This window comes from Erigeron canadensis, chromosome 8 (assembly GCF_010389155.1).
Source record: "Erigeron canadensis isolate Cc75 chromosome 8, C_canadensis_v1, whole genome shotgun sequence".
In the NCBI taxonomy this organism is placed as follows: Eukaryota; Viridiplantae; Streptophyta; class Magnoliopsida; order Asterales; family Asteraceae; genus Erigeron; species Erigeron canadensis.
This window is the reverse complement of record NC_057768.1, coordinates 8,186,328-8,212,517: the sequence shown is the minus strand read 5'-3', so window position 1 is coordinate 8,212,517 and position 26,190 is coordinate 8,186,328. Positions and strand designations below refer to the sequence as shown.

The following is a 26,190-nucleotide window of genomic DNA, read 5'->3' as shown; positions in this document are numbered from 1 at the left end:
TGTGCATTGTGTTTATTACAAATTAGTTAGTCTTATAGACATAGTTTTCATGTAATCATTTTTTTTTTTCGATTGTTTTCTTACAGTACAGATTGATATAACTCGCTTGGATTCACTATGAAATTTCAAGTCATACTATAACAGGAAATTAATATGGACTACTAAACAGCTAAAATCGGATTAATTGTTGTAAAAATCAGGTTGCAACAGATTAGGGAAGGGGGTAGTTTGAGGAATGGAATACGGGTCCATCATCAGTCGCCCACCCCACCGACCGGTTCCACAACCGACGTGAATAAAAAACACGTGAAAATATGATTAAAGGGACATGGCGTGATTCAAACCTCAAACCTCTGCTTTTATCTTGTATGTCCCAATCACTAGGCTATCATCATAGAGACAAGATAGTTAAAAAGGATGAATCATATAAATGAACATGTTAAATTGTCCATTGTAGAAAATACAAAGAAAGACGAGATTCTTAACAATTTATAAGAACTAAATTGAAGATAAAAGATTTGATTTATTAGTGGAAGAATGAAATATTGGAACTCATGTCATCAGTAACCGATATTGGAGACCATTGTTTACACTAGACAATCCATGGAGCTTACCCAAAAATCTTGATTGATGATTAGATTGGCATGGAACAATTTATTTTAGATAATAAATATGCCGGGGGTTACTAACTTCAAAACAGTAAACCTGAAGCTATATACCAAACTGTTTGTCTGACTAGGAAGATTCAATTCTGAAACCTCCTACAGGAACACTCCAGACTGTCCTAAATGATTGTTTGGGTAGGAAGATCAAAAATGATAACCACGTAGAAGATGACTATCGATCATTTGGGACTAAAGAATAGTTTATCCCAAAATAGGACTTGGTAAAAACGTTATAATTTTTCGTCTATAGAAACAGAAAAATAAACTGCACATGAGATGGATGTTATTTGATGCTAAAACTGAAACAGCCAAGAACACGAAGATACAAGGTCATGTAAGCAAATCAAAGCGAAACTGACCTTAACATAGCGAAAATTAATAGCAAATCAAAGCGAGGAACTCAACCACAGTATACAAAGTAGACAACAAAATTATGACTTCGTCTGGATAACATGTACAGAAAAAATGATATTAGAAAGAAAAGAAAATCTCAAACTCACCATTCAGATAGACCATAAATGGGATTAACAGAACTTTTTACTTAATTTCTTTTTCCTACTTATTTTCAATCAGATAGAACTTGCAAACAACAACAGGTGCAGTTGTAGAAGCAATATATGCATACTAATGACATTCTCTTTGAAGCTAATTACCAAGAAACATTTGTCTTCAAAATTATGAAGTGTAACAATATCAATACTCTAACCTAGCTTTCCTTTGAAAGCCAGGACTAGGACCTTGTTGTCTTCTTATTTGACTTTGACCATAAAACCGAGGTTGTGGACCTAGCAATCCTTTTGAGTTGTCCATTGTATCATCTCTTCTAACCGCTTTTCCATACAACTGTTGGCTAGGTTTGGAGATATTTGCCACATTTCCTCCAACCGTTTGCCTATCTGAAGGATGGCTTGGTTTGGAGAGATTTGAATTGTCTTTCAGTTTGTCTGATCCGTACGGGAGTGGCTCTAGTCCTTGCAAATCTGGTTCTGGAACGAACCCTATTGGCCATTTTGATTCATCCATTTTCCGGAATGTAATTGAAATCCTGAAAAGAAATCATAGACGAGATCAAAACAGATCGTTTCTGTACAACTGACCATTTGGTGTGAATGTGATAAATTTGACCCAAATTCTCCTAAATGGGTCAATTTGGGTCACCTTTTAAGTTTCACGGGTCATATAAATTAAGTTAAACAATTGGATGAAATGCACATGTGTAACAGGTCACATGGATTGACAGTCATACGAAGGATATTCGTATGTATAAGAACCTGCTCACCTACTTAGATAACCTATACTTCATTATTACATACGTTTTGTAGGTATGATTAGCACATTAAATACATAGAAATGGATAAAAACATGTTTGTGGGTAGGCCCAACCTAACTCGACCATTTTTAACCATTACCCAACCCATCTGACCTGTCCATTTTGCCACTTCTACTCTGTTGAACCAGGTATAGAAGACATATGACATATCAACCAAATCTTTATTGACAATCAATAGCTTCAAGAAAAGTGAAAATTAGAACCTTTTAGTAGGAACTGCCGGCACACAGTGTTTGGCCACATCAGCACCATTCCCGTTTAAAACAAGAACGGACCTGAAGGAAAACAATGGAATTTACCAATAACTTTCATGTAAATCAAAGTCAAATAAAAAATTAAAAAATAAAATCAAGTGAATCATACTAACCCCATTGGTAACGGAATTGGGAAGGAACCAGAAAACTCCCCAGGACCCTCAATTTTCAAATTTGTTCCAAATAGAATATTGCACTCACTAAGAAAGGAAACAGTGCAAAATGGGCGAAGAAAGTCATGATTGTCAATATGAGGCGGAATGCAATCCCCTTCATCATAAATGTTGACTATACAACTGTCAGGTACACAAGTAGGAGGAAGTATATGCCATTTGACCAATCTTTTGATGATAACTTTAAAAAGAGGAGGTATGGGATCTACTAGCGTGTTATGAAGTATCCCTGGCGGGTTACCATTTCTATCCTGCATACAAAAATAATAGACAGTCAGAAACTGGGAACTATACTTTTATATGCAAAAAATACTTAGCAGTCACTATTTTATTTTAGTGGTCTGTAGTTACGAACTGATGGCTTTGATAACAGGGTGGAGTCAATGGAATGAGAATGCATATGAACTTCTTAATCCGGCTTTTTTGGCGGGTATGGAAGAATTTAGGTATTTTGGGTAAAGAAAACATAAAACACCGTTTAGGGAATTAGATTAGAGCGGATGGTATCGAAAAATCAGCTTACCGTCGCATAGTTGTAACAGCATCCAAATTGGATTGTCACCCGCCCTTTTCCCCTCATCCACTTCTGAGGAGCAGTATAGGTACGTGCTGCAACAAAAATAGTACTATGTTAGCGACACAAAGATTTAGAGGTTCCTCTAATTCAATATCTTCCAACAGATGCAATCATAAATAAGTTATGTTAGATTCTTAAATATATAAAGTTTAATATCATCTTGTCTTATGGCAACTTTACAAGATTTGTCATCATAGAATATTACATAAATTTCATGAAAAAACATCTCTATATATTATAACATGTGTTAGGACTATAAAGTGTTTGCCTCAAGTAGGTAACATTGCCCCGGCAAGACAACTAAACCACTAGAGCAAACTATGAAAACTTAAAAAGCTAAAAACTATAATAATTGAAAATTGATTATAGAGAGCTATAAACTAAAAGGATTTACAAAAAGCTAAAAAAGTATGAAATTGAAAAACTATAAACAAAGCATATAGCTACAGGTATTATCTAGAAGCATGATCATTTTCTAAACTCTAGAGTACGAACCTTTTAATTTTCCATTCTTTCCCTTCTCCTGAAGCTCAAAAATAAAATCAACAATCCTTCTTTGCTCTTTTAAACTAAATACATTAGAATGGAGCTCAAGTCCATCAACAATATTCACCAATCTGCCATTAATTCTCTCATAGCAAGCAAAATCTTTCTTCCTAATTACATTTCCAAAGCGAATGCGTTCTCTTTGTTGCATCGACAACTTGGATTTCTGTATAACCTTCACTTCACCCATCTCTTCAACTTGGCTACTGAAACTACCAAACTGAAATTTGGCTTCCTCCTCTTCATCTGCCTCCAATTCCTCCTGTGCCATGTCAGCCCATGACTTTCTTGGCGTAGAGCCATTAACATGTTCCGGTGATTGAAGCATTTCAGTTCTGCAAGCTTCTATAATTTGCTCTGATGCCCCATTCACACCATCTTTCCAGCTACCCAAGGAATTTGTATCCTCGGTGTCATTAATATCTGTTTCATATTTTGAATCCCTATGGCTTGGTGTTGAAACTTGCTCTTCGGTATCTTGGTGTGATTGTTCAGCATTATACCCTACTAAAAATTCAGCAATTATATTAACACACATACAATAAGTATAATATTCATAATAATTGCAAACAGCAACAAACATACAAAATAAGTTGCAACTTAAGCAGCATGTTCAACAATAAGACTAATACAAAAAAAATTCTATAGTGTCATCCTTAAAAAATATTGTAGTATTTTTGATATATTGAAATAAAATACTGTTATTAAAGAGACAACTTCAATCGATTAGCATGCTTAAATGAGATGTAAGCAGAAGATACATCAATGATACGCTGTTTTAATAACCAAGAAACAAGCCAACCTCCACTTTGTATGTCAACTTTGATTTACTTAAAAGGGTTAGTTTGAGGGGTTTGAAAACCGGAGAATGAGAACAGCGTGACACACGTTGTTTGTTTTTAAAAAAATTGGATTTGAGAATAAAGGATTCTCTAATGCTAGCAAAAGGATTGTATTTAAAGATTTGCGAATGAATATACCCAAGTCCATTGCTCTGTGCTGATGCTTATACACATAGGCATTCCATATAACTAATGAAGCACCACCACCTAAGGTAATGTTTGACAAGTCGGAATAAAACCTGGAGTGGAATAAACCATCCCATTACAGTAATGAAAATATATTTGTACTATCTTCATTTGAGTAACTGGATTTCAAGGAATGGAATTCCATCAAAAAACATGTTTAGTTCATACCATCAATATATGAGCCTTATGGGGTAAAAAGATTTATACAAACTATGCAAAAGGTCAATGCCTTACTAGAAAATAAATGGAAGCATATAAACTATCTAAACAAAGTATTTGATGTTTAAAGTTTGTACTACACATTAAAAGAAGAGGTGTATGTATGCTAACTAAATTCTCAACATACAAAGAAATTCACACAATTACATCATCGACGACCATTAATCATAAGTTAGTGGTGCATATAGAATATACAAGAAGTGTCAGTAAAGTATCCATTCCTAAAAAAATTTACACTTTATCAATGTTATCAGGTTTTCTATTCGAATCCTTAAACTTCAATCTGTTGAACAAAGAGGAATCCATGTTCAGGTTCAGGTTACTAAAAAAAGCCGAGCCTTGGCTCAGATGTAGGCGGCCTAACCAATATTCCGGTGTCCGTTTCCTAGAATTCTTCCATACTCATACCGAACAGGCTACCTTGGATGGTTAAACCCATATGGAAGACTATGGTTCGACTTCGTGGTGAATTAAGAGGCAGACAATTTCCAGGATACAAATTCCTAACTTTAAAGCCAAGCAACCCACTAAAATTATTTCAAACATATATACATGCATAATTACATATTTACATACACTAATATACACAAACACAATATATATATATATATATATACATACATAATTCCCAATTTCCATGATACAAATTCCTAACTTTATATCCAAACAACCCACTATACAGTTTTTCAAATATACATACAAAATTACATACACTGATACACACGCAAACAATATATATGATATATATATATACACAATAATTAAAGCAAGATCCAGTGAGTGAGTGAGTAAGTAAGCTTACGTGGAACAAGAGATCGAACACGATTGGATATAGAAAGTGAACATTCATGACAAACGTCGTCTTTAAATAGAAAAGGCAACCAATTTAATAAAAACTCAGAAGCTGTTTGTAGATCGCTAGCGCTGTAATTTTTCAAAAACGGGTCGGTTTCAATTTCCGGCAATTGGGGGTTGTGGGTGGCGCCACCGTTGAACATGGTGGCGACGGTTGTTGAGGGATGTCGCTGGGTTGGGTGTGGAATTAATTAGGGTTTTCGTGTGAATTTTGAATTTTTGAATGATTAGGATTTGTAATTTTAGGAAAAGTGGATGTCTTCGAGTGTCGAGACTATAGACATTACATGGAAACCTACCAACCAAATATTGAAATGTGACGTATTTTTCCACTTACCAATTTTTATTTTTATCCATGCTCACAATCAAGGTCTGGGAACTCGTGAATCAGACTCGACTTAGTGAAGAAGGAAATCAGGAGTTTTTGGAGTCTCGGACTCGACTCAAGGAGAACTCGGATTTAAATTTTATATGCAAACATAAGTATTTTTGAAATTATATGTAATATCACTTTAAAAAAATATTCCAAACTTCAAATATAAACATAATTGTTCAAAATCATTAACATAATAATTCAAATTTGAAGATTAAACGTCGCGCTTCATCATCATTTTGTTCGTATCAAAGTTGGAGAACTTGTGACTCGGACTCGACTCGGCGAGGTGTGCAGCCAAGAGTTTATTTTTGGTACTCGGCCAACTCGGAGGAGTTTTACAACCTTACTCACAATAGGTGAGAAATAATGTTAACTCGGGCATAATTTGGGTTGTTAAAGATATTTATTTTTCATTTATATTGAGTAAGCTTTCTTTCCTATCTTTGGATGACCGGAGTTTCTCATCGAATGGTTTTAATTTAGAATTTATTCGATGAGGGGACTCTTGAGCCCGAAACCGGTTAAAACAACATATATTAGACTTTCCGATATTCAAAAGTAATCCACACCTTTCACAAAAAAAATGATTTAAACCCCTAAATGAGAATCTCTATCATCCAGATTTCTCGAAAGAAAAACTCACTCGGACTCTCTTTGCTCACAAGAGGTCAAGGGTTTGAATCCTACCATAAGCATATGGTGGGCCTGAGTGAGTTTTCCCTTCCAGATTTTTGGGTGATATGAGTTTCTCATCGAAAGGTTTAAATTCAGAATATATTTAGCGAGGGAGCTCTATAACGCGGACCTAATAAAGACAACTAAAATAGATCTTTAGACATTCGAGAATAATTCACACATTAAAAAAAAAATTAAGTGATTATCAAAAATAGATTTTTACAACCGATAAAATTACGACATATGTACAAGCCAAAATTTGTCAATGATTGCTACAAAGTAAGGAGTTGTTTGTCAAAACTTACCGAAACTATAATTGGAAAACTTTCACAAAGTGGTCGGAAAACTGTTTTGTAAATGTTTTTGGGCTTAGAAATTTGGAGGTAGTGAAATTGGGAGTTGGGGACGCCATGGCCAACCTGAAGGTTACTTTGACAAATACACCTCGAATTATCTGACTCTCATTTTAAGAAACCTTTTATCATCATCGCCCTTTCAACGTAATCCGACAACATAAGTTGTTCAATGGTATCATCATTGGCATGTCATGTTCACGTATACACGGCATGTTGTGTATATTAACTATTGTGACTTTCGATCACGTTATTGTTATATGAAACATTGATAGGGTAACCTTTTAAAAATAAAAAATAAAAAATAAAACAAAGAGAAAGTGAATACCAAATTCCAACAAAAGAGAGAATATCAAAGAAAGGGGTAAAACAACTTACCTAACATCTCTTTCATTCGGCGTACGCATGGCAATATTGCTAACTAATGTGATTACATTAATAACTTTAAATCTTTAAGATAAAGTCTGGTAAAGGTGGTAACGCTATAAGAAAAAAATTGCTACACTGATTTTTGTTTTTTGTATTTACTATTATTAATAAATGACACGCTCATTTAAATTTTAAACATCGGGATATATTATTAATGAATTAGTCACAAGCTAGAGATTACAAATAATACAAAATAGAGTACAATTAAAAAGAAAAGAGCGTAATTTATTTCAATGTAAACAATTTGACTTGGCTCTTGTAGATATCCACAAAAATGTCGAGTTTCTAGTTCCTCAGTAATTCATCTCGCATTCTCGCTTTTGTTTTTTTGTTGGAGAATACATATTCTTGCCTAGCCTTCCAGATTTTCCAACATATAGCGAAGATGATGAGGTTGACTGTCTTTGATCTTGGGTCCGAAAGGGTATCCATGATTGGCCATAACCTGGATAGATATCAGATGGAGAAAGCGAATATAGGTGGGATATTGCATCATGAGCTAATGAAACTCCATACCTCAATATATCTTTTGGGCTTAAACAATTAAGAAGAAAAAAAAAAGGAACAACTTGTTTATAAAGTTAAAATATATTTCAAAATTTGAATTTTATTCAATATTGTTTTATCTAATCTAAGCCTTGTCTAGTTTAAATAATCTAAGGGTTGCCACGGTATATGGAGTGACTCAAATAGTTGAATTGATATATAATGTTCATATTGATAAAGCAATGAAATAAATATAGAGGTTAGTTTTGTATTTTTTAAGTTTATATAGATGCATCTAATTAGCTTAAGGCTAAAAGGAGTGGGGGAAGATTGAGAGTGAGGAATATCCGTCATATGGCGCCATGTAAGTAAGAAGATTTTGGTAGAAAAATAGGGGAGTGAGACAACTTTTGAGGTTGGGGGAACTTGTTACACTTGTCACATTCCTATTATTATATTATTATTATTATTATTATTATTATTATTATTATTATTATTATTATTATTATTATTATTATTATTATTTCACCTCCATTTTTTTTATAAAAAAAAATCCATCTTACTATAAATAAAAAATACAAACAAAATAGAATAAAAACTAATTATTAAAGTTCAAATACATAATTATTAAAGTTCAAATACATAATTATTAAAGTTTAAATACATGATTAATAAAGTTCAAATACACACCATACAACAAAATAGAATAAAAACCAGTCGTCATCACTAAAGTAGGACTCAACGGTAGGTAGCACGTATTCTTCCTCATTTTCCCTCGTGCGATTCTCCCATACATGATCCACCAAATCGGCCAATAACATGTTATGTGTTTCCCTGCTTCTAACCGCATTTGAGTTCTCTATCCGCTTCTCCATTGGAGTTTCCTGCATCCAATAATCCTCGTGCAGAGTCGGGTCATGCTCGTAGAAGTCTTGACAGTAAGCTTTGTCTTCATCATGCAAAATCATGTTATGTAAAATAATACATGTATATAACACGTCATGCATCCTCTCCTTGCTCCAAAACCGTTATGGAAAGCTAATAACTTTCCAACGCTTCTTCAACACGCCGAAAGCTCGCTCAATATCCTTTCGCGCTGACTCTTGTTTTTTCCTGAAGTATTTTCTTTTGTCATCAATTAGGTCGGTAAATGACTTCACGAAGGTAGTATACTCTGGATAGATGTCATCACTCAAATAATATCCGGCTTTATAATAATTGTCGTTTGCATAAAAAGGAGCTACAATTTATAACTTTAATATGTTAATTACTATATAATAAGTGTAATGTTGAAGTTTATAATAATTATAATGTCAAATTTTGTAAGTCTAACTTGTAGGTGCCAAACCAGATATAATTTCTTCAAGTATGGGCGACGACTCAAATACGTTGATGTCATTGTTTGAACCTTGCTGCCCAAAATAAGCGTTCTAAATCCACAAATCAGCCTATGCGACAGCCTAAAGTATCATGGACGGTATGCGTATGATGTGCAAAATCAAGTTTTAAATTTATAAACACGAATTACCCTAAAACTGACTACTATACACTCTCGGGCAGTGGACCCGTTCGTATATAGTATAGCTAAAAAGTAAGTCCGGGATCGTTCACAGGGATTAGTTTTGAAGTAATTGTTGCAAAAGTAGTTTTAGAAACAGGATGGGACCGTAGCCGAATTGCTACCTCACTTTGACAAATTGTAATTAAAGAAATTAAAATGACAATGCGATTAAAAGTAAAGAAATTTCAGACAATATAAATAAAGATGATCCACTTTGACTCCACTTGACTTCAGCTATGATTGCACACGTTTAAGGACAAATTCTTTAGAGTTGACAAGATAATCGTGAAAGGATAAAAATGCTCACGTGGTACCACCAACCGCTAGCAAATCACCTAAACACCTAAATTGCTAGTTTAATTACCCAAGCCGGTACCACCAATGCCTAGAAAATTTCCCCAACAATTAGTTTGCTTGATTATCCAATTATCAATTATGCCTATGTGAATAAAAACGTAGTACCACCAACCGTTTCAAAACACGTTTACCAATTAATTCCTATTATAAATTTGACATTCACCGTCATACCATGAACTAGTGACAATCGATCATAGACAATCAAATTGAAACGATACACACATTCACCTAGTACCATTAACGATGAACATATAAACCATTAACATCAAAAGAATAAGTCACAAGGAATTCATTGATAAAGATCACGACACAACGATAATTTAATCAACTCTTGAATTAAAAATATTGCAATCATATCATTCGTCAAGTTTCATCAAAGTGGATGATTAAAAATCTAGCCACTCATGCTAAATTGAAAGTAAATAGCCAAATAGAAGTAGAACATATTGTACCAGTAAGTTTTTGAATAAAAATTGCAAGACAGAAAAGTAGATACGATCTAGATGGGTGTTCTTGAATCTTCAATGAATCCAACGATGAAATCTGAGATGATCCTTGAAGAAATTCGTATAGAACAACTCCTAGAAAGAAATCTTGATATTTGAAAACCAGTTATTTTGCTTCTATTTATATCCTTCAAAAATCTGATGCAAAAGAAGCTAAAAAGCCACCGACCCCGTGCACTCACTGCGGCGCAGTGAGCCATGCACACCCTCACTGCATCGTAGTGAAAAACCTCGACATTAGGTGTGGACTTTTGGTGATTGCAGCGCAGTAGGGCTTTATCCCACCCACTGCGGCGCAATGGATTTCCTTGAAATTCTTTCCCATCTATCATGTGACTGCGGCGCAGTGGGGCATCATCTTTCCCATCTTCAATCCTTCCATGTTAACGGCTCTCGAACACTCGGTTCAACATCTTGGCCAAAAATCATCAGAAAATGCACCAAATGGATGTGCAACCTGCTAAGAACCTGAAAGCACTAACAAACACCATAAATACGCCAAATGCATACAAAATTGACTAAAAACACATACGAATAGTCCAATAATGATATGGGCGATCTATATAAATTGGTCACATCAGCGTACCACGCCATGCGTTAGGACACATCTCACACGCCCAGTGCATGCAATCAATACTACCTATCATGCCCCGGAAACCATGTAGCTGCTCATTCACATCATAAAGCCGCTGTATATCGCCAGAAGTAGGTCTACGTAGAAAAGTCGGCCCATATATACCCTTAACACCTATAAAAATGTAAATAATATATGTATATAACTAAAATTATATAACTTATAATAACTAATCTATAATAAAAGGTAAAAGTACATAACTAAATTATAATATCTAAATTATAATAAAATGTGAAATTACGTAAATAAACTATAACATGTAAATTATAATAAAATGTAAAACTACGTAACTAAATTATAATATCTAAGTTATAATAAAATGTAAAACTACGTAACTAAATTATAATATCTAAATTATAATAAAATGTAAACTACGTAACTAAAGATTTAGATTGATACCTTCACAAAAGTTGACTAGTGACTCTCGTAAAACCCTTTCCGACACTCGAAATTTTTGTCAAATGAGTCGACGGTACTGCCGTATGCTAGTTGGCGAAACGCCGCAGTGCACTTTTGTATCGCGGTGAAACCTAACTTCCCACGACAATCATATCTTTGTTGGAAATACGTATACTTCTCTTCCAAATCTCTTGTTATTTGCAAAAATAAACGTTTACTCATACGATAGCGCTTCCCAAACTCCCTCGGTGTATATACCGGGTTGTCAACAAAGTAAAAACGCATCACTGTTCGGTTGCCTCATGCCGTCTATGATCTAGGACCGCCCTTCGCCTAAAACCGGTATATCGTGGTAGTAGTGCGCTCCCCTCCTCTTCTTCTTCTTCTCTTGCGGCTTCTAACACGTGTTTATCGTCAAAACGATTGTATTCTCAATAGCCTCGTCTACATCGGTCGAACCACCACTTGATGAGGAACTAGAAGATGAAAACTCATTAATATCTTCCATAATTTTTAAATAATGTAGTGTATATTTTATATAATTTTTGGATGTATGTTGGTTTTTGTTTTGGTTTTGCGTTGGTTATATGTAAAAAATGGATGTGGGTTATGTATATATAGAAAGAAGAAAGCAAAAAAAAAAATAAAATTTGAAAAGTAACCGTTGGAGGGGTGGGGAACGGAAAACAAGGCACAATCATAAAGGGGTTTTGGGCGAAAAAATAAATCCGCCTGGAAGGGTATTTGAGCGCAAACGGATGGAAGGATTGGTGTAGGGGCAACAATGGGGCGACAAGGAGGGGGAATCCGCCTCACTCCGTTTAGCCTAATGCATCAAGGTTTTTTATTTTATTTAAATCGATTAAATTATACGTTTATAAGATAGCCTAAGTAAGTTACATGAAATTATGGATACATATCACTCTGATTGTAGAATAAGATAGTCACCTTGCTCAAAACTTTCATTGTGTTTGGGTTTATAAAATATTATGTGTATAAAAATTTTCTGAAAAAACATGTCTCTTCATGCTTTTCAAAACTGTGTTTTTTCTCTAATAAAACGTAGATAATCATTTATTTTGCCAACATATTTTTTCTTTATTTCCGTTATGAAAACGCAATAATTCGATAAATCAGGTTATAACGCAATCACAAACACCCTATATATTAATATGATGTATTAAAAATATGTTGACTGATTGCACATCTAAAACCAGAAAAAGAACACAAATACAAAACAAAAATCTAAAAGGACCAAAATTACAAGCAAACAAATAGTCCAAGGACAACTTTTCTTGACAATCATATACAACAATCCAACACCATATCAAAACCTCACCACAAATTCTCCCCACTCAAAAGAAAAAAAGATAACAAAACCCATCCATTAGCTATTCTTAGCTTATTCTTCCACCACCCCAAAAAACCATGAATTCATCCATCCTTCCATTCACCAAATCCATTACAACTTCACCTTACAATATATTCACATCCCACAAACATAATTTCCAACCTCACACACTCTTTATCACAAGAACAAGCAGTAGTGACAACACTTCTAACACCACTTCTGATGACAACCCAATATTGCCACCATCATCAGACAAGAATTCTGCTGCTGCAGTTCAGATAAAGTTCAAACGAGGCGCGAGGCGAAAAACGCGAAGAAAAGAAAATGGGTTTGATGATAATAATACCATGATGGCTAAAAAGGAAGTGGTGAAAAAAGATTGGGAGGAAATGACATTAAGTGAAAAAGCATTGGAATTATATGTAGGAGAAAAGGGATTATTGTTTTGGATTAATAAGTTTGCTTATGCTAGTATTTATATTATAATTGGAGCTTGGATTTTGTTTAGGTTTGTTGGTCCTGCTCTTAATCTTTATCAACTTGATGCTCCTCCATTATCTCCTACTGATGTACTCAAGGGATCTCCTTCTAAATGATAATAATAAACAAACTACTCACACATTATTATTCATAATTGTATTATTATCATTATATAGGTGATACAATTAATACAAAGTTTTCCCTACTTTTAGTCATGTTACATTTTGTATTACTCGTAGTAGTTATTTGTTCTGTTTTGCGAAACGTGAAGCAAGTGTTGGTGCTTAGTTGATTACTAGCATTGTAGGCAAAAATGTTGCCACCACAAGTTTATAGTTTGATCAGTCATTTTATTCAGAGTCTGTAGAGAGTTTACTTCACAACTCAACATATTTGCCAGCCTTCAAGACTTCATAAGAAGCCCAAATTAATGCTTGGTTCATTGGTTGGTTCAACATTAGAAAAGGGATAAATGTATTTAATTTAATAGACCAACAGTCGGTCAAGAAAGCTAGCTAGCAGTTTGGATGCCAGCGACTAGCTCCCTGAAATCAACAACCAAATACCAATGTTGTCACTGGCCCAGCTTGTTTATGTTGCCTAAAATTCTCGGGATGAAACCCGGATACATATAAAATATTCATGACAAGCCATAGTGTCAACTAGTGAGGTTTGTGCCCCGCTTTGTGAGGCTTCAATTGTTGTGTTGATGTAGGTTTGTTATGGTAGTTGAGAACACAAAAGCAAAACTTTATTAAAAAAACCAAGAAAAAATCGAAAGAAAAAACCCCAAACGAGATCCAATCGGAAAAATTCAAATAGTAATGTGGGGTATAAGATGAATCGATAGAAGGGAACACAAAAGCAAAAATATTGTGCAACAAACCATGAAGAACCGAAAGAAAAAAAACCCAACGGGATCTGCCGTGGTAAAATGCGAGAAGTAACGCGCGGTGTAGATGGACCAATAAAACTGTGTCACGTGGCGGTTTTGAGAACACAAAAGCAAAAAAAAAAACTATATAAAAACCAAGGAAAAACCGAAAAAGAAAACTCTAAACGGGATCCGATACGCCAAAATCCAAATAGTGATGCTATGTATAAGATGAACCAATATAAGATGATACAAAAGCAAAAAACTATTCAAGAAAGCAAGAAAAACCGAAAGAAAAAAAAAACAAACGAGATCTGATATGACAAAATCCGAAACAAAAAAAACCCTCAAACGGGATCCGATATAGCAAAATCCATATATTGATGGGGTATAAAATGAATCAATAGAAAAGAACACAAAAACAAAAAAAAAAAGTGAAGAAACCAAGAAAAACCAAAATAAAAAAAAAACTCGAATGAAATGCGATATGATAAAATCGAAATAATAACACGGAGTGTAGGTGAACTAATAGAACAGTGCCACGTGGCGGTGGCACTGTTCATTAGCTTCGTTCTTAATGATTATACAAAGATTATACAATATTGTTAAAGTTAAGGCTTTAATTACACTTGTGGCAAAACATGTATCATGTATGTGTTGACTAGCCCGACTTCTTAATTTTCAGATGTATTAATTATTTTATGAAAAATGATAAATTCTCCTAATTTATCCTCCTAATTAATAGGATCATGACATGTGTAAATTCAATGAATAAGATGAGGAAAAAATAAGTCATGTCAATTGTCAAAAATTGAATCATTTAGAATGATTATTTTGCTAAAGTTTAGGATTGTTTATTGGACCTTGGAAGTGGACAAGTGGTTGAGCTGGGCTAGTTGAGTTGCAACTAATGTTGTGGGTTTGAATTTGGTACTACTCCAACCGGTACTAAGACTACCCATGAATCAATCCAATCCAATTTTAAACTAAAAATTAATTTCTTTCTCTTGCACTTATACAACCCAAACTAACTTAAATTTTCATTTTCATTCACAACCTAACCTAAACTAATTTTTTATTATATTAAAATGATTTATTATTTGATCATAATAAAAATATTCCTTTTAAACTAAAATAAATAAATTAATTTTATAAAATAATTGATAAGAATAACAAATGAAAAGATAATAAACATTTACAAATAAAAGTTAGATATAAGTGTAGAACCGTTAAAATAGTAATATTATTTTGTTTCAAAAATCTAAATCAAATAATTTTATATAAAAAAATAATTTTTTTCAAATAACTCCGTTTTTAATAAAATTTATATCAAAACGTGCATAACAGAAAAATAAAGAATATCATGTTTTTGTATTTTAACAAAAAAAGTTATAAAAAGTAAGATATTAAAGAAAAATTAATAAAGTTTACAACTAATTATATATAATAAAATATAATAAAAGTTTCTATCAATAAGAATACAAGATTGATGCTACAATCTGAGATTATTTCTTATCTAAATCGTTGGAGTTCGAATGAAATCTTTTGTTTTTTTTTAGTTTTTATTCCACAATCCCAATTTGAGTTCACCAATAATGATAGTCTGGCAAAACCCGACCTTTATTTTATGCCGCTCGATATAAGTAGTGGTCAGTAGAGGAGCTAAATAGTGGTCAAGGATGATTATGACAACTCAACAATTTCTATAAAACTCTATATTTCTGATACTATTTTTATGTTTTTATTCAGTTCTAAGGTAATTGACAACTCAAACTAGTGTAATTGAATTTTATATTTTAACTTTACACTTGCTAGTATCAAGAAAACTTTGGCAATCCCAGAATAAAAATCCTGACTCCGCCATTGGTAGTGGTAGCAGCGAGGGGTGGGAGTGGGGGTGGCGACAACAGGCAGGGGTGGCGGTATAGGTTATTCATGTAGGTTTAATTGATGTAGAAGGGGGTAGTTTAACTATTTTAGGTGTTGAGAGATGAATGTTGTGAATTATTAAATTAAATATATTTTTGATAGACCATATAAGTTTTTTTCTTTTAAACAAAAAGCTAGCGCTAGTTGCATCTAAACAAAGTTCTAAAGAAGTAATATATCCACAACTACTATTAGTCATCTACAATAATACATGCATTATACAGTGGTACACTGTGTTGTAAAATATGTATAGTTGTTGTAGATGGTTAAAAAGTAATGTAGATATATCACTCCCCAAATTTTTAATATAAATGGTTATATAAGGTATATGAAATCATCATTCTGATCTAATGGTTTTAATACAAAGTTGAACTTTATCTAAAGATCTATATTTTTATCATTTTGAAATTAATGTTTCTTTTATAGGGGTGAGTTATTTTAAGAACTTCTAAAAAAAAAAACTCAAAAACCATTCTGGACCATACATTCTTTTCCTCTTTCTCTCACTTTAATTAAATAATAAAATTCACCCAAATCATTCAAAATGTTCTAACTCACAAACCTTAAATCGTTAGACGAAACAAAAAACATGGGTAGTCTTAAAATTTCGTCCTCTTTCATTAGAGATCCAATTTGACATACTTTTGACGACTTTTTAATTTTCGTTTTTTTTTTGGTAGTTACACATAACTTACACATGTGTAGGTTGAACAAAAATTATGATTCGAAACGGGCTTCGCCCTTAGAGGGTGATAGGTCATAGAGAGTTATAGGTGATAGGTCATAGGGGGTGACCAATGAGGGGTGATCTACCTGATGGGCTCCGCCCTTAGCCGCTATTCCTCCGCCATGGACTGACGGCCTCCGTCCCATGCTACCATGGCTCTGCCATAGATTGACGGGCTCCGCCCTTGACCTTCATTGTTGTGTACATATGTTCATTTACTAATTTACATGTGAAAACAATGATCTTACACATGTGTAGGATGAACCTACACATGTGTAGGATGAACGCGATGGAAAAAAAAAAACGAAAATTAAAAAGTCGTCAAAATTATATCGAATAAGAGGACAAAATTTTAAGATCACCCATGCTTTTTGTTTCGTCTAACGATTTACGGTTTGTGAGATAAAGCATTTTAAATCATTTGGGTGAATTTTCTTATTTAATGAAAGAGAGAGAAAATATAAGAAAATGAGTGGTCCAGAATTGTTCTCGCGTTCTTTTTTATTTGTGAATTCTCAAATAACCCTTCCTCTTCTTTTATATATATATATATATATATATATATATATATATTTAGAGATAGTATAGATATAAATAAAGATAGATGATTGGATAAAATGATTTAAATTTATTGATAATATATTTTTTTAATGTGTTTTGAAAACATGACTGACTCACATAGACTGATCCAAATGGTGTAGTTTCAATCTCTACTCGTTCTTTATATTATGTCTATCTCGATAATGTCGATGCTTGTAATCCGATGTACTTCCTGTTTGTATTCTAGCCTCTCGCTAGCAATGTTTATTAGTAATGAAAAATCCTGGTATTTGAATGTTAATATATATATATATATATATATTAAAACAATAGTTATCCTAGCATTTTAAAGCCTTCTATAATTTAAAGATATTTTTAAAAATTGCCACATAGGTCTTTATTCTATGTGGTATCTCTATATTTTTTTACAATATATAAATCTACAAAATTATATATCTAAAACTATTAAATTAAATAAAAATAAAATCTATATATAAACAAAATCTTACAAAAATAAAAGTAAAAAATCACATTCTATATCATAATAGAAACCGTATGAATTTCAAATCTATTTTTAAAATTGGAAAATATTTGGTTTTCAAATTATTTATTTCTTAATTTTACTATCTAATATAACCAATATTATATATCACATTGTAATATAGTTTTTTATCCTTTTCGTGGTGGTGATTTTACGTTTTATAAAAACTATTATCAATTACTAGGTGAATTCAACATAATTTGAATAATAGGTTTGTTCTTTGTAATCTAATTATAATTTGAATTTGGTTTCTAACTATATCTAATTAAAGCTTTTCAACTTTTATGAATTTTATTATTTAATGAAGTAAGTTTTATGAAACTATTTTCTTTGAAGGAGTGTGATGAAATTCTAATAAGTCACATATCACTTTGCAAAAAATAAAAGATCGTTATGATTTTACATTATATTTATATTTTAACTTCATTTTATGTTCATTAGTATTGCATGAAGTATAATATGTGATAGTTAATATGAATATTTGATAACGTATATTTTTATATAAATGCAAAGATTTTCATAAATAATAAGAATTATATTTTGAATTTATCTATTTCAATAAATGTAAAAATTTCCATTTAATGATAATATAGATTTATATGTACATGCCTAAATAATGTATAGTTGTTAAAAATTATTATAAATATTCATATAACTAAAACAACATTTTTAAATAACCGTACATCGTGCGGGTAAAAGACCTAGTATATATATATATAGGTTTTAGGTAAAATAAAACAAGTATTAAAGTAAAACAAATAAACCAATATGTTTCTCTTCAATGAAAATCATCGTGCATCATTAAAATCATTGTGTATCATTTATTTCGTAAATCTTCTTGCATCAATTTAACCATGATCCAAGGGTCAAGATCTTGTTTTTGTTGTTTTACATTAATACTTGTTTTACAATACCCAACCCCTATATATATATATATATATAACTCTTATAAAAAAGTAGTTAACCAAGCTTTTTAAAGCCCTCTTGCAATCTATAACTATATTGAAAAAATGCCACATAGGATTTTATCCTATGTGTCAACTCCATATTTTTTTCAAAAATAAACTATATATTTAGAAAAAAAATGAACTTATATATATATATATATTAATTAATAAATAAATAAATATATTATAGAAATCTAAGATCTTCTCATTAGATAAAATGATATCTTCTCTTTAACTAAAAAATCACGTCTATACCTAATAATATTTCATTATCTTTTTTATTCAACATTACATAAAGTTCTTTTCCTTTTTTTCTTATGATGATTATATGGAAGTTTTCAAAACTATATGAATATACAAAAATAAAACAAATAAATAAAATAAATTAAGTTTAAAAAAATAGATTTAATTAGGTAACAGATAACATCGAAACTCATAAATTTTAACATCATATTAACTACACCTTGAATATATGTTCCAAATTTAAACTTTTTGTTTTAATAAACAAGATCCTCTTTTAAGTATAAAAATTACCTTGGTGTATACCTTCTTCTTTGCCAATAGCCAGTAAGTACAAATAAGATGGGTTTTATGGTAAACGTACAACTAATTAATATACTTTAACAAAAACCCTTAGGGTTTCGTTTAGCAAAACCAAAAAAAAATCGAGTCATATAAATTCAAGTAATTGTAAATCATCCGGAGTCCGAGACCTACCCCACCCTTAAACCAAATTCTACATCCTAATTTTCTTTTTCTTTCTCTTTTGGAACAACACATTCTACCTCTTCTGGATTAGTCAATTAGATTAAACAAAAATTAAAACCACTATGGTGTTGATAATCCATTTCTAAAAATCGTAGCAACACCTTTAAATGAATATAACTGTTTTACTTTTTGGATGTTAAGAAGAACATTCAACACATAAGGCATAGTCAAATTATCCTCTTTGAATTATATATCCAGCCAATTGTAATTTTTCATGTGACTTTTAACTTTTTTGGAGAGAAATGTAGTGGAATTGTCACTCTACATTAAGGATCAAATTGTATGTCTTTGTGTTCTGCTGTAACAAGACGACTACATGATACATGTTCTAGATGTAGATTATTTAGTGGCAACAAAAGGCAAATTACTAGAATTACTAGAAGAAAAACATATTACTAAATTCTTAATGATAATTTAAAGTATAGCGCTATCAAGTCCTTCTATCTCTTTAAGTTCATATTTTGTCAAGCTTTTCGTTGAATCTATTTCTGTTCAACCATATGTTTATATGTTACTAAACTATTTATATAGTTCACATCACGTAATTCTAATGAAATATGTTTGCTATCGTTTCTTCATATATAAAGTGTATTATATAGTTTTTTATACAGCTCGCGCATCGCGCAGGTCAAAAACCTAGTATATATATATGGGGGAAGGGAATATGAGGCTGTTAAACACCCAAGTTGGGTGAAAAACCCCTCACATACCTTTTTTTAAAAGGTAAAAATCATTGGAGGCCATGTATTTATTTAAAATATTAAAATATTAGTATGTGAGGGGTTTTTTACTTGCATAACAGCCTCATACTCACTATATATATATATATATATCATACACTCGTATTATCTTAACCGAATATAATAATAAGATTTTGAAAGAAAAGAAAAAATCATTTTGTTTTTGGGTACAAGATCACCTTTCCCAAATCCTATCATTTTTCTGTAAGAAAAGTAAAGTCAAGAAATTGAAAGGTGAGGAGGCAGAAGATGGTGACGACCCATTTGACAAACTAACAACAACAATTAAAAATCCAGTCAAGAAACACAAAAACAAGAAGCAATTGCAACATTTTAACAAAAAAAAAAAAAAAAAATCCCCCTTCTGCTTCATCCTGAGCACCTCCCAATCCAAATCTTTATCAGATTTCTTCAATTCTATCGAAACACTCACATACATATATCTAAAGGTATATATCTATCTTTCTTTTCGCAATTAATTTGATTTCAATAATTATTAATCAAACCCAATATTTCTTTTTTAGATCAATCAAGATTACATAATTCTATTATTGGGGTTTTGTGTATTTGATTTCCCCTTTTAATAGTGATAATAAATTAAGTATCTTTTTTTTTGGGTATATTTGATTTTTTTTTGTGTGTGTGTATGTTCATTTTAGGTATGACTGAGTCCATTTGACCTCCCCGTATCCCGGTCCGTGTCAGCATTCGATATCTTTGTTGTCGTTGTTGTATGTATGTATACCTGTATCATCGAAAACGAATGTTAAGAAATAAAACCCTAAAATCTTGAAAATATGATTCATTTGTTGAAAGGCTATTTCTTTTTTGTTAATGGAATGTCCGGTACATAAGAATATAAAGATTGTTGTTGTGCGTTGCTATGTATGAACATTTTAGTCATAGATATGTGGATGCGTATACGTTTCGTGTACGTATATGTGTTTGTTTCATATGTATATAAGTCTATTTATGTATCTTAGAAATGTAGAATGTGTATGTATATATGTGTATATTTAGTGTATGTAATCTGTATGCATGTTTATACAGCTGAAACATTTCTAGACGAACTGGATCATGCGTTAGTTGGTGTAACGCCCATGATCCATTACAAAGATAAACGACTTATATTCAATGGATCCGTATGGTTATAAGTATCCTGCTATCTCATATTTGGCATTATATATATATATATATATATATAACAAATTTGGCATGTAGATACAATTAAGGCAATGATACTGCTATCGGCACAATCATATGAAAGTTGTTACACCTATGCGGCTATGCTATCCGATTTCATATGATCTAGCATCCCATTTAGGTTCCATATACTCACGATCATTACTGAGTTCTTAGCACCTAAACAAACATCATAATAACGGCTTATTAACGTGCTTAGACTAGATTTTTTAGCCTATATCTAAACTGACTAGTTTGACTTTTTAATCACTAACTAATTCCAAAATCCTAGTTAGCAAATTTCCAACACTTCCAAAGTTCCAAGGTTTAATATATCAAAGTGAACTTGGTTATTTAACCCACCATAATCATGGGTTTAACATTTTTATATCCATTTACGTTTTTTTCATAATCAAAATCACTAGCCAATTTCAACTTTATATGAAAATCCTTTTAAAAATCGAAGTTAATGTTTCCTAGATGCATGATAACATCCTTGTAACAAAACCGATGATTTATTTAGATTGATTTCAACTTTTATCCCAACATCACCCCTTCGACTTTAAGCTTACTAGTTCACGAACACATTGATTAAGATGGATTGGATAGCATAAAATTAGCCTTGCTTGCTCCTTGTTCTTCACCTACGTGAGTTCTTCACACTTTCAGAGATTTTTGGAACTAAATTTTGGATATGGATAGATACATACACATGTTGTATGTATGTCTACTGCCTAAATCATATTTAGTTTAGTTATAGGCGGATATTTACACCCCTAAAGTCCTTATAGTCTCAGGCTCTCAGCTATATTAAGTTTACTTCTTTTAAAACACCAATCCCAGATTCCCTGCATTGGATGTATGCGGCTTTTTAAATAACTTGGCTAATACGTCATATACGGTTATGTAACAGCTGCTTAATAGTACTATACAAGCATAATAAACCAACAATAATTATGATACTCACCAGTAGGCTTCTAGCCTAGCAGTATGGAGGTAGCTCATTAGGGAAAATTTGTGGATTATTTGGATCTCAAAAAGAGAAGATGTTATACTTTCATCAACTATCGTAAGTCACTAAGTTCTCTTTGTAAAATTTTGACTCTTACGTTTGGTTGTTTCTTGTTTAGAAAAGTGATGGCCGCCGAGCAAGATATTTTGAACTCTCGGTTAACGCAAACACAAACTGTTTGGGAGGATGAGTTACAGCGAAGACAGTCTCAAGTAGATGTATTGCAAACAAAACTAGGTGAAGTTGCTTCATCTGTGCAAGAGTCTGGTCAGGACATCAATAAAGAATTGGAGCTTCTTTGGCGGAGAGTAAAGACAACCACAACTTTATTGACATATTTGGAGTCGAAAGCAAGAATAATGACAATTCCCCATTTAGCCCTCACGTCGTGCGGCATCAAACAGTCGGATGTTGAGGGTTTCGTTGATAGAAGTGGCACACCTATGTCTAACTGGTCCAGAAATGTAAATCTTTCTAACTTTAACTCTCGAGAGGTTGAAACATTGATTGCCATTAATAGACAACATGGTGTTCTTGATGAGAAAGATGGGTCTTACATGGGTGAAGTTCTGAATAGTGTGCAAACTGTTACTGATGTAATGGAGTCTTTGGTCAAAAGGGTACTTGTGGCTGAATCTGAAAGTGTTAATGCAAAACAGGAAGTAAGTTTAGGCGTAGAAGAGATCAAAAAGAAGGTGATTCAGATTGAAACCATGTCTGAAAAGCTAGTTGAAATGGATCGTTTTGCAGTGGGTACAAATTGTATTTTGAATGAAATGAAACAAAGGGTTGAAGATTTAGTTGAAGAAACATCTAGACAGAGGCAACGAGCAGCAGAAAATGAACAGGAACTTACCCGTGTCAAACAAGATTTTGAATCACTAAAATCTTACGTTAGTAGTCTCATAAGTGTTAGAGAAACACTTGTTTCTTCAGAGAAGCAGTTTCAGAGCATCGAGAGGCTTTTTGAACGGTCAGATTTAATAAAGTTATTTTCTTTTCATCAGACAACCTGTGGTTTATTCAGGGTTTAATATGGTTATGGTAACAGGTTAGTTGTGAAGACAACACAATTGGAGAGTGAAAAAGCGCAGAAAGAGGCTGAAGTGCAGAAGCTTATGGATGAGAACATGAGACTGAATGCACTTCTTGACAATAAAGAGGCGCAACTGTTAGCCATGAATGAACAATGCAAGGTAATGGCACTCAGTGCTTCCCACATCTAATAATATCCTACATACAATATCTCAAAATTCGGCCGAAATTTTCAACTACAATGAGCATGCTGACTACATTGATTGAAAATTGTGTGGAATTTTTCATTCTGTAATGTAACATGAACAAGATGATAATGCTACTTTCGAATCATAGTTGAGTGTTTGAATCCATGTGAATTCTCTTCTTTTTTCATATTTGAATATGTTCAAACATGATTGTATGATTATGAAGCAGTGCTTTGGAATAACTTGGTTTTCCTACTTTTAAGGCTTCACTAGGATCCTGCATATTATTCTTGACTCTGCTATTATTAATGCGTATTGTATCAATAGTAACTCACACGTGATGTATGAAATTCCACCCCACTACGAATCCTTGTGAGTTTCGTTAGCAAAACCCACACAGATTGGACGTGTTAGCCAATCTTATGTTGTTGATCGTTAAAGATCCAACACCATGATTGTGGAAATGAATCAGGAACTTACCCACCAAAAATTTGATCGTGGTATCATGAAGGGTCTTTCGATTTACTGTAAGTTAAACAAAATTGACAAAAACGACTGCAGATATGGAAAGACACAATTTTTTTATGCACGTTAAGGGCTTCATTTAATTTTTTTTTTTTTTTTTTATTTTTATAACTTTTTTCAAAAGGAAAGCTTATCTATCCATCGCTTGTTAGTCTTTAGTGTTAGTCTTAATAAATAGATCTTTAAAAAATAAAAACTAAAGATGTGGAGCTTTATAAAATTGACTTATTAGCGTTAATAAACTTTTTTGCTTATAAACGTAAACTTTAACTCAATAAGCTGGTCGGGTCGGAGGCGAAAACTGGCAACTCAAACACCCTTTAAAAGTAATGGCGAATGCCTGACGATAAATCTATGACACATTAACACCCATTGACAAGACACTTGTAAAATCGTTAACTTTTTTTTTTTATGTATATAACTTTTATTGGCTCAAGTTTTTGGACTTGATTTAACTATATCATCCTTAAAAGTCTGTCTCGCAATAGTAATGATAAAAACAGAGTTTTGTTACAGAGCATACCCGAATTATATTATATTTCCATCACAATATCATATCACCACTCTCACTTTACTAGACATTAACGGTATCTAAGAGCGTATTAGAGCCCATCGTTTAGAAAGGAAATTGATAAAAGATGGTTTATACATCGGCGACTTCTGGCTTTTAGAATATGTTATAATTGTTGTAAATGGCTTTAGGCTTTTAAACTATGTTATAATTGTTGTAGATGGCTTATTAGAATACCCGATTAAACCGGTTATAGGAATCAGTTTGAACCAGTTAATAAAACATTACCAATGAGCTGTTTATAAAACATTACCAATGAGCTCAGTGGTACCTGTCTCTGCTTATGCGTGGGATCCATGGGGAGACCAATTAATACTAAGGTTGAGGGTTTGAATCTCATTCGTTCCCAATAACCATGGGTTATCATGCTCAGGAGTTTCACCCGGTAGTGGCCCCTTACAGGGTGGGGAAGCTAGGTACAAAGTATCAAGGACTTGCGTGTTCCTTCCAAAATACACGTTTTTTTTTTTAATAAAACATTGCTCTGAAACTAAGATACAAAATGAATATATTTAAAAAAAAAACAAAACAATGGATAACGTATATTATGTTGACATCATCATGGATGCAAAACAAGTCAATTGTGGACATGGAATGTAGCTCATGTGAAACTAATCCTCATATGGATGACATGATTAGCAATCTCCTTTAAAACTACCCTAGGACTTAGCCCTGCCCTAACCCCTATCTGGGTCAACTGGTAGCATCCCACCATGTGCATCCAACAAAACAAAGAACATATGTCCCCCTCTCACATTAATAATAGATATAGAATTAAGATAATCTTACTTTTTAATCTCCTAATCTATTTAATTCTTATTACCAAGCTCAAGAGTGCCAAAGGCTGTTATGAAAACTACAAACCTGTGTTGATAGAGGATTTGTAAATGTAAGAATAACTCATAACGACGCAACAAATGTAGATACAATTAAAGAAATAGTACTTGAAGGAAAAGGGAAAAACAACAAATTTTGATATATTAGGAACTACCTCTTCGTCTCACTAAATTTTTTCAATTTTAAATTTTCAAAATCTAAAACGAACTTTTATCATAACTATTTTTGTTTGTGTTATATAGTATTTGATGAAAATTATATGAATTAATTGTGTTTTAGATGTATGTTTCATTAGTATAACTTTCATAGACTATTATATAACACAAATATGGCCAAAATTCGTAGACTTTAAAAATTCATAAGTGAGCAAATTTAGTGGGACGGAGGGAGTACTAGTTTACAATCCCTTACCATGGATGGGAGATTACTCAGCATGTGTTAAGAAGACCTTTGTAGGTAATGATCCCCTCAAGTTATTTCTAACTTGAGGGGTCAAGTTAGACATATGTTGATTAGTGGA

The 26,190-nt window shown here is 32.5% G+C and overlaps 3 protein-coding genes across 4 annotated transcripts; 2 read left to right on the top strand and 1 right to left on the bottom strand.

Annotated features, from left to right (window-relative positions):
- Positions 1 to 1,077: 1,077 nt before the first annotated feature.
- On the bottom strand, positions 1,078 to 5,933 carry LOC122578121 (RNA demethylase ALKBH9B). 2 transcript variants are annotated; one of them, XM_043750008.1, is made up of 6 exons: positions 5,595 to 5,933; positions 3,495 to 4,052; positions 2,946 to 3,031; positions 2,363 to 2,673; positions 2,199 to 2,270; positions 1,078 to 1,710 (listed from the first exon to the last, which is right to left on the bottom strand). In XM_043750008.1, exons 1-6 carry the CDS (start codon positions 5,788 to 5,790, stop codon positions 1,359 to 1,361), a joined length of 1,575 nt encoding a protein of 524 aa, XP_043605943.1. In that variant the 5' UTR covers positions 5,791 to 5,933; the 3' UTR covers positions 1,078 to 1,358. The 2 variants fall into 2 exon arrangements, with proteins under 2 accessions (XP_043605943.1, XP_043605944.1); XM_043750009.1 differs by having other exon boundaries at positions 3,495 to 4,049.
- A 6,814-nt stretch (positions 5,934 to 12,747) lies between these two features.
- LOC122579449 lies at positions 12,748 to 13,469 on the top strand. The gene has a single exon (XM_043751630.1). The coding sequence runs from the start codon at positions 12,852 to 12,854 to the stop codon at positions 13,368 to 13,370; it is 519 nt and encodes a 172-aa protein (XP_043607565.1). The 5' UTR covers positions 12,748 to 12,851; the 3' UTR covers positions 13,371 to 13,469.
- A 6,989-nt stretch (positions 13,470 to 20,458) lies between these two features.
- On the top strand, positions 20,459 to 23,926 carry LOC122611321. The gene is made up of 3 exons (XM_043784331.1): positions 20,459 to 20,769; positions 22,633 to 23,487; positions 23,566 to 23,926. Exons 2-3 carry the CDS (start codon positions 22,640 to 22,642, stop codon positions 23,738 to 23,740), a joined length of 1,023 nt encoding a protein of 340 aa, XP_043640266.1. The 5' UTR covers positions 20,459 to 20,769; positions 22,633 to 22,639; the 3' UTR covers positions 23,741 to 23,926.
- The last annotated feature ends 2,264 nt before the right edge of the window (positions 23,927 to 26,190 follow it).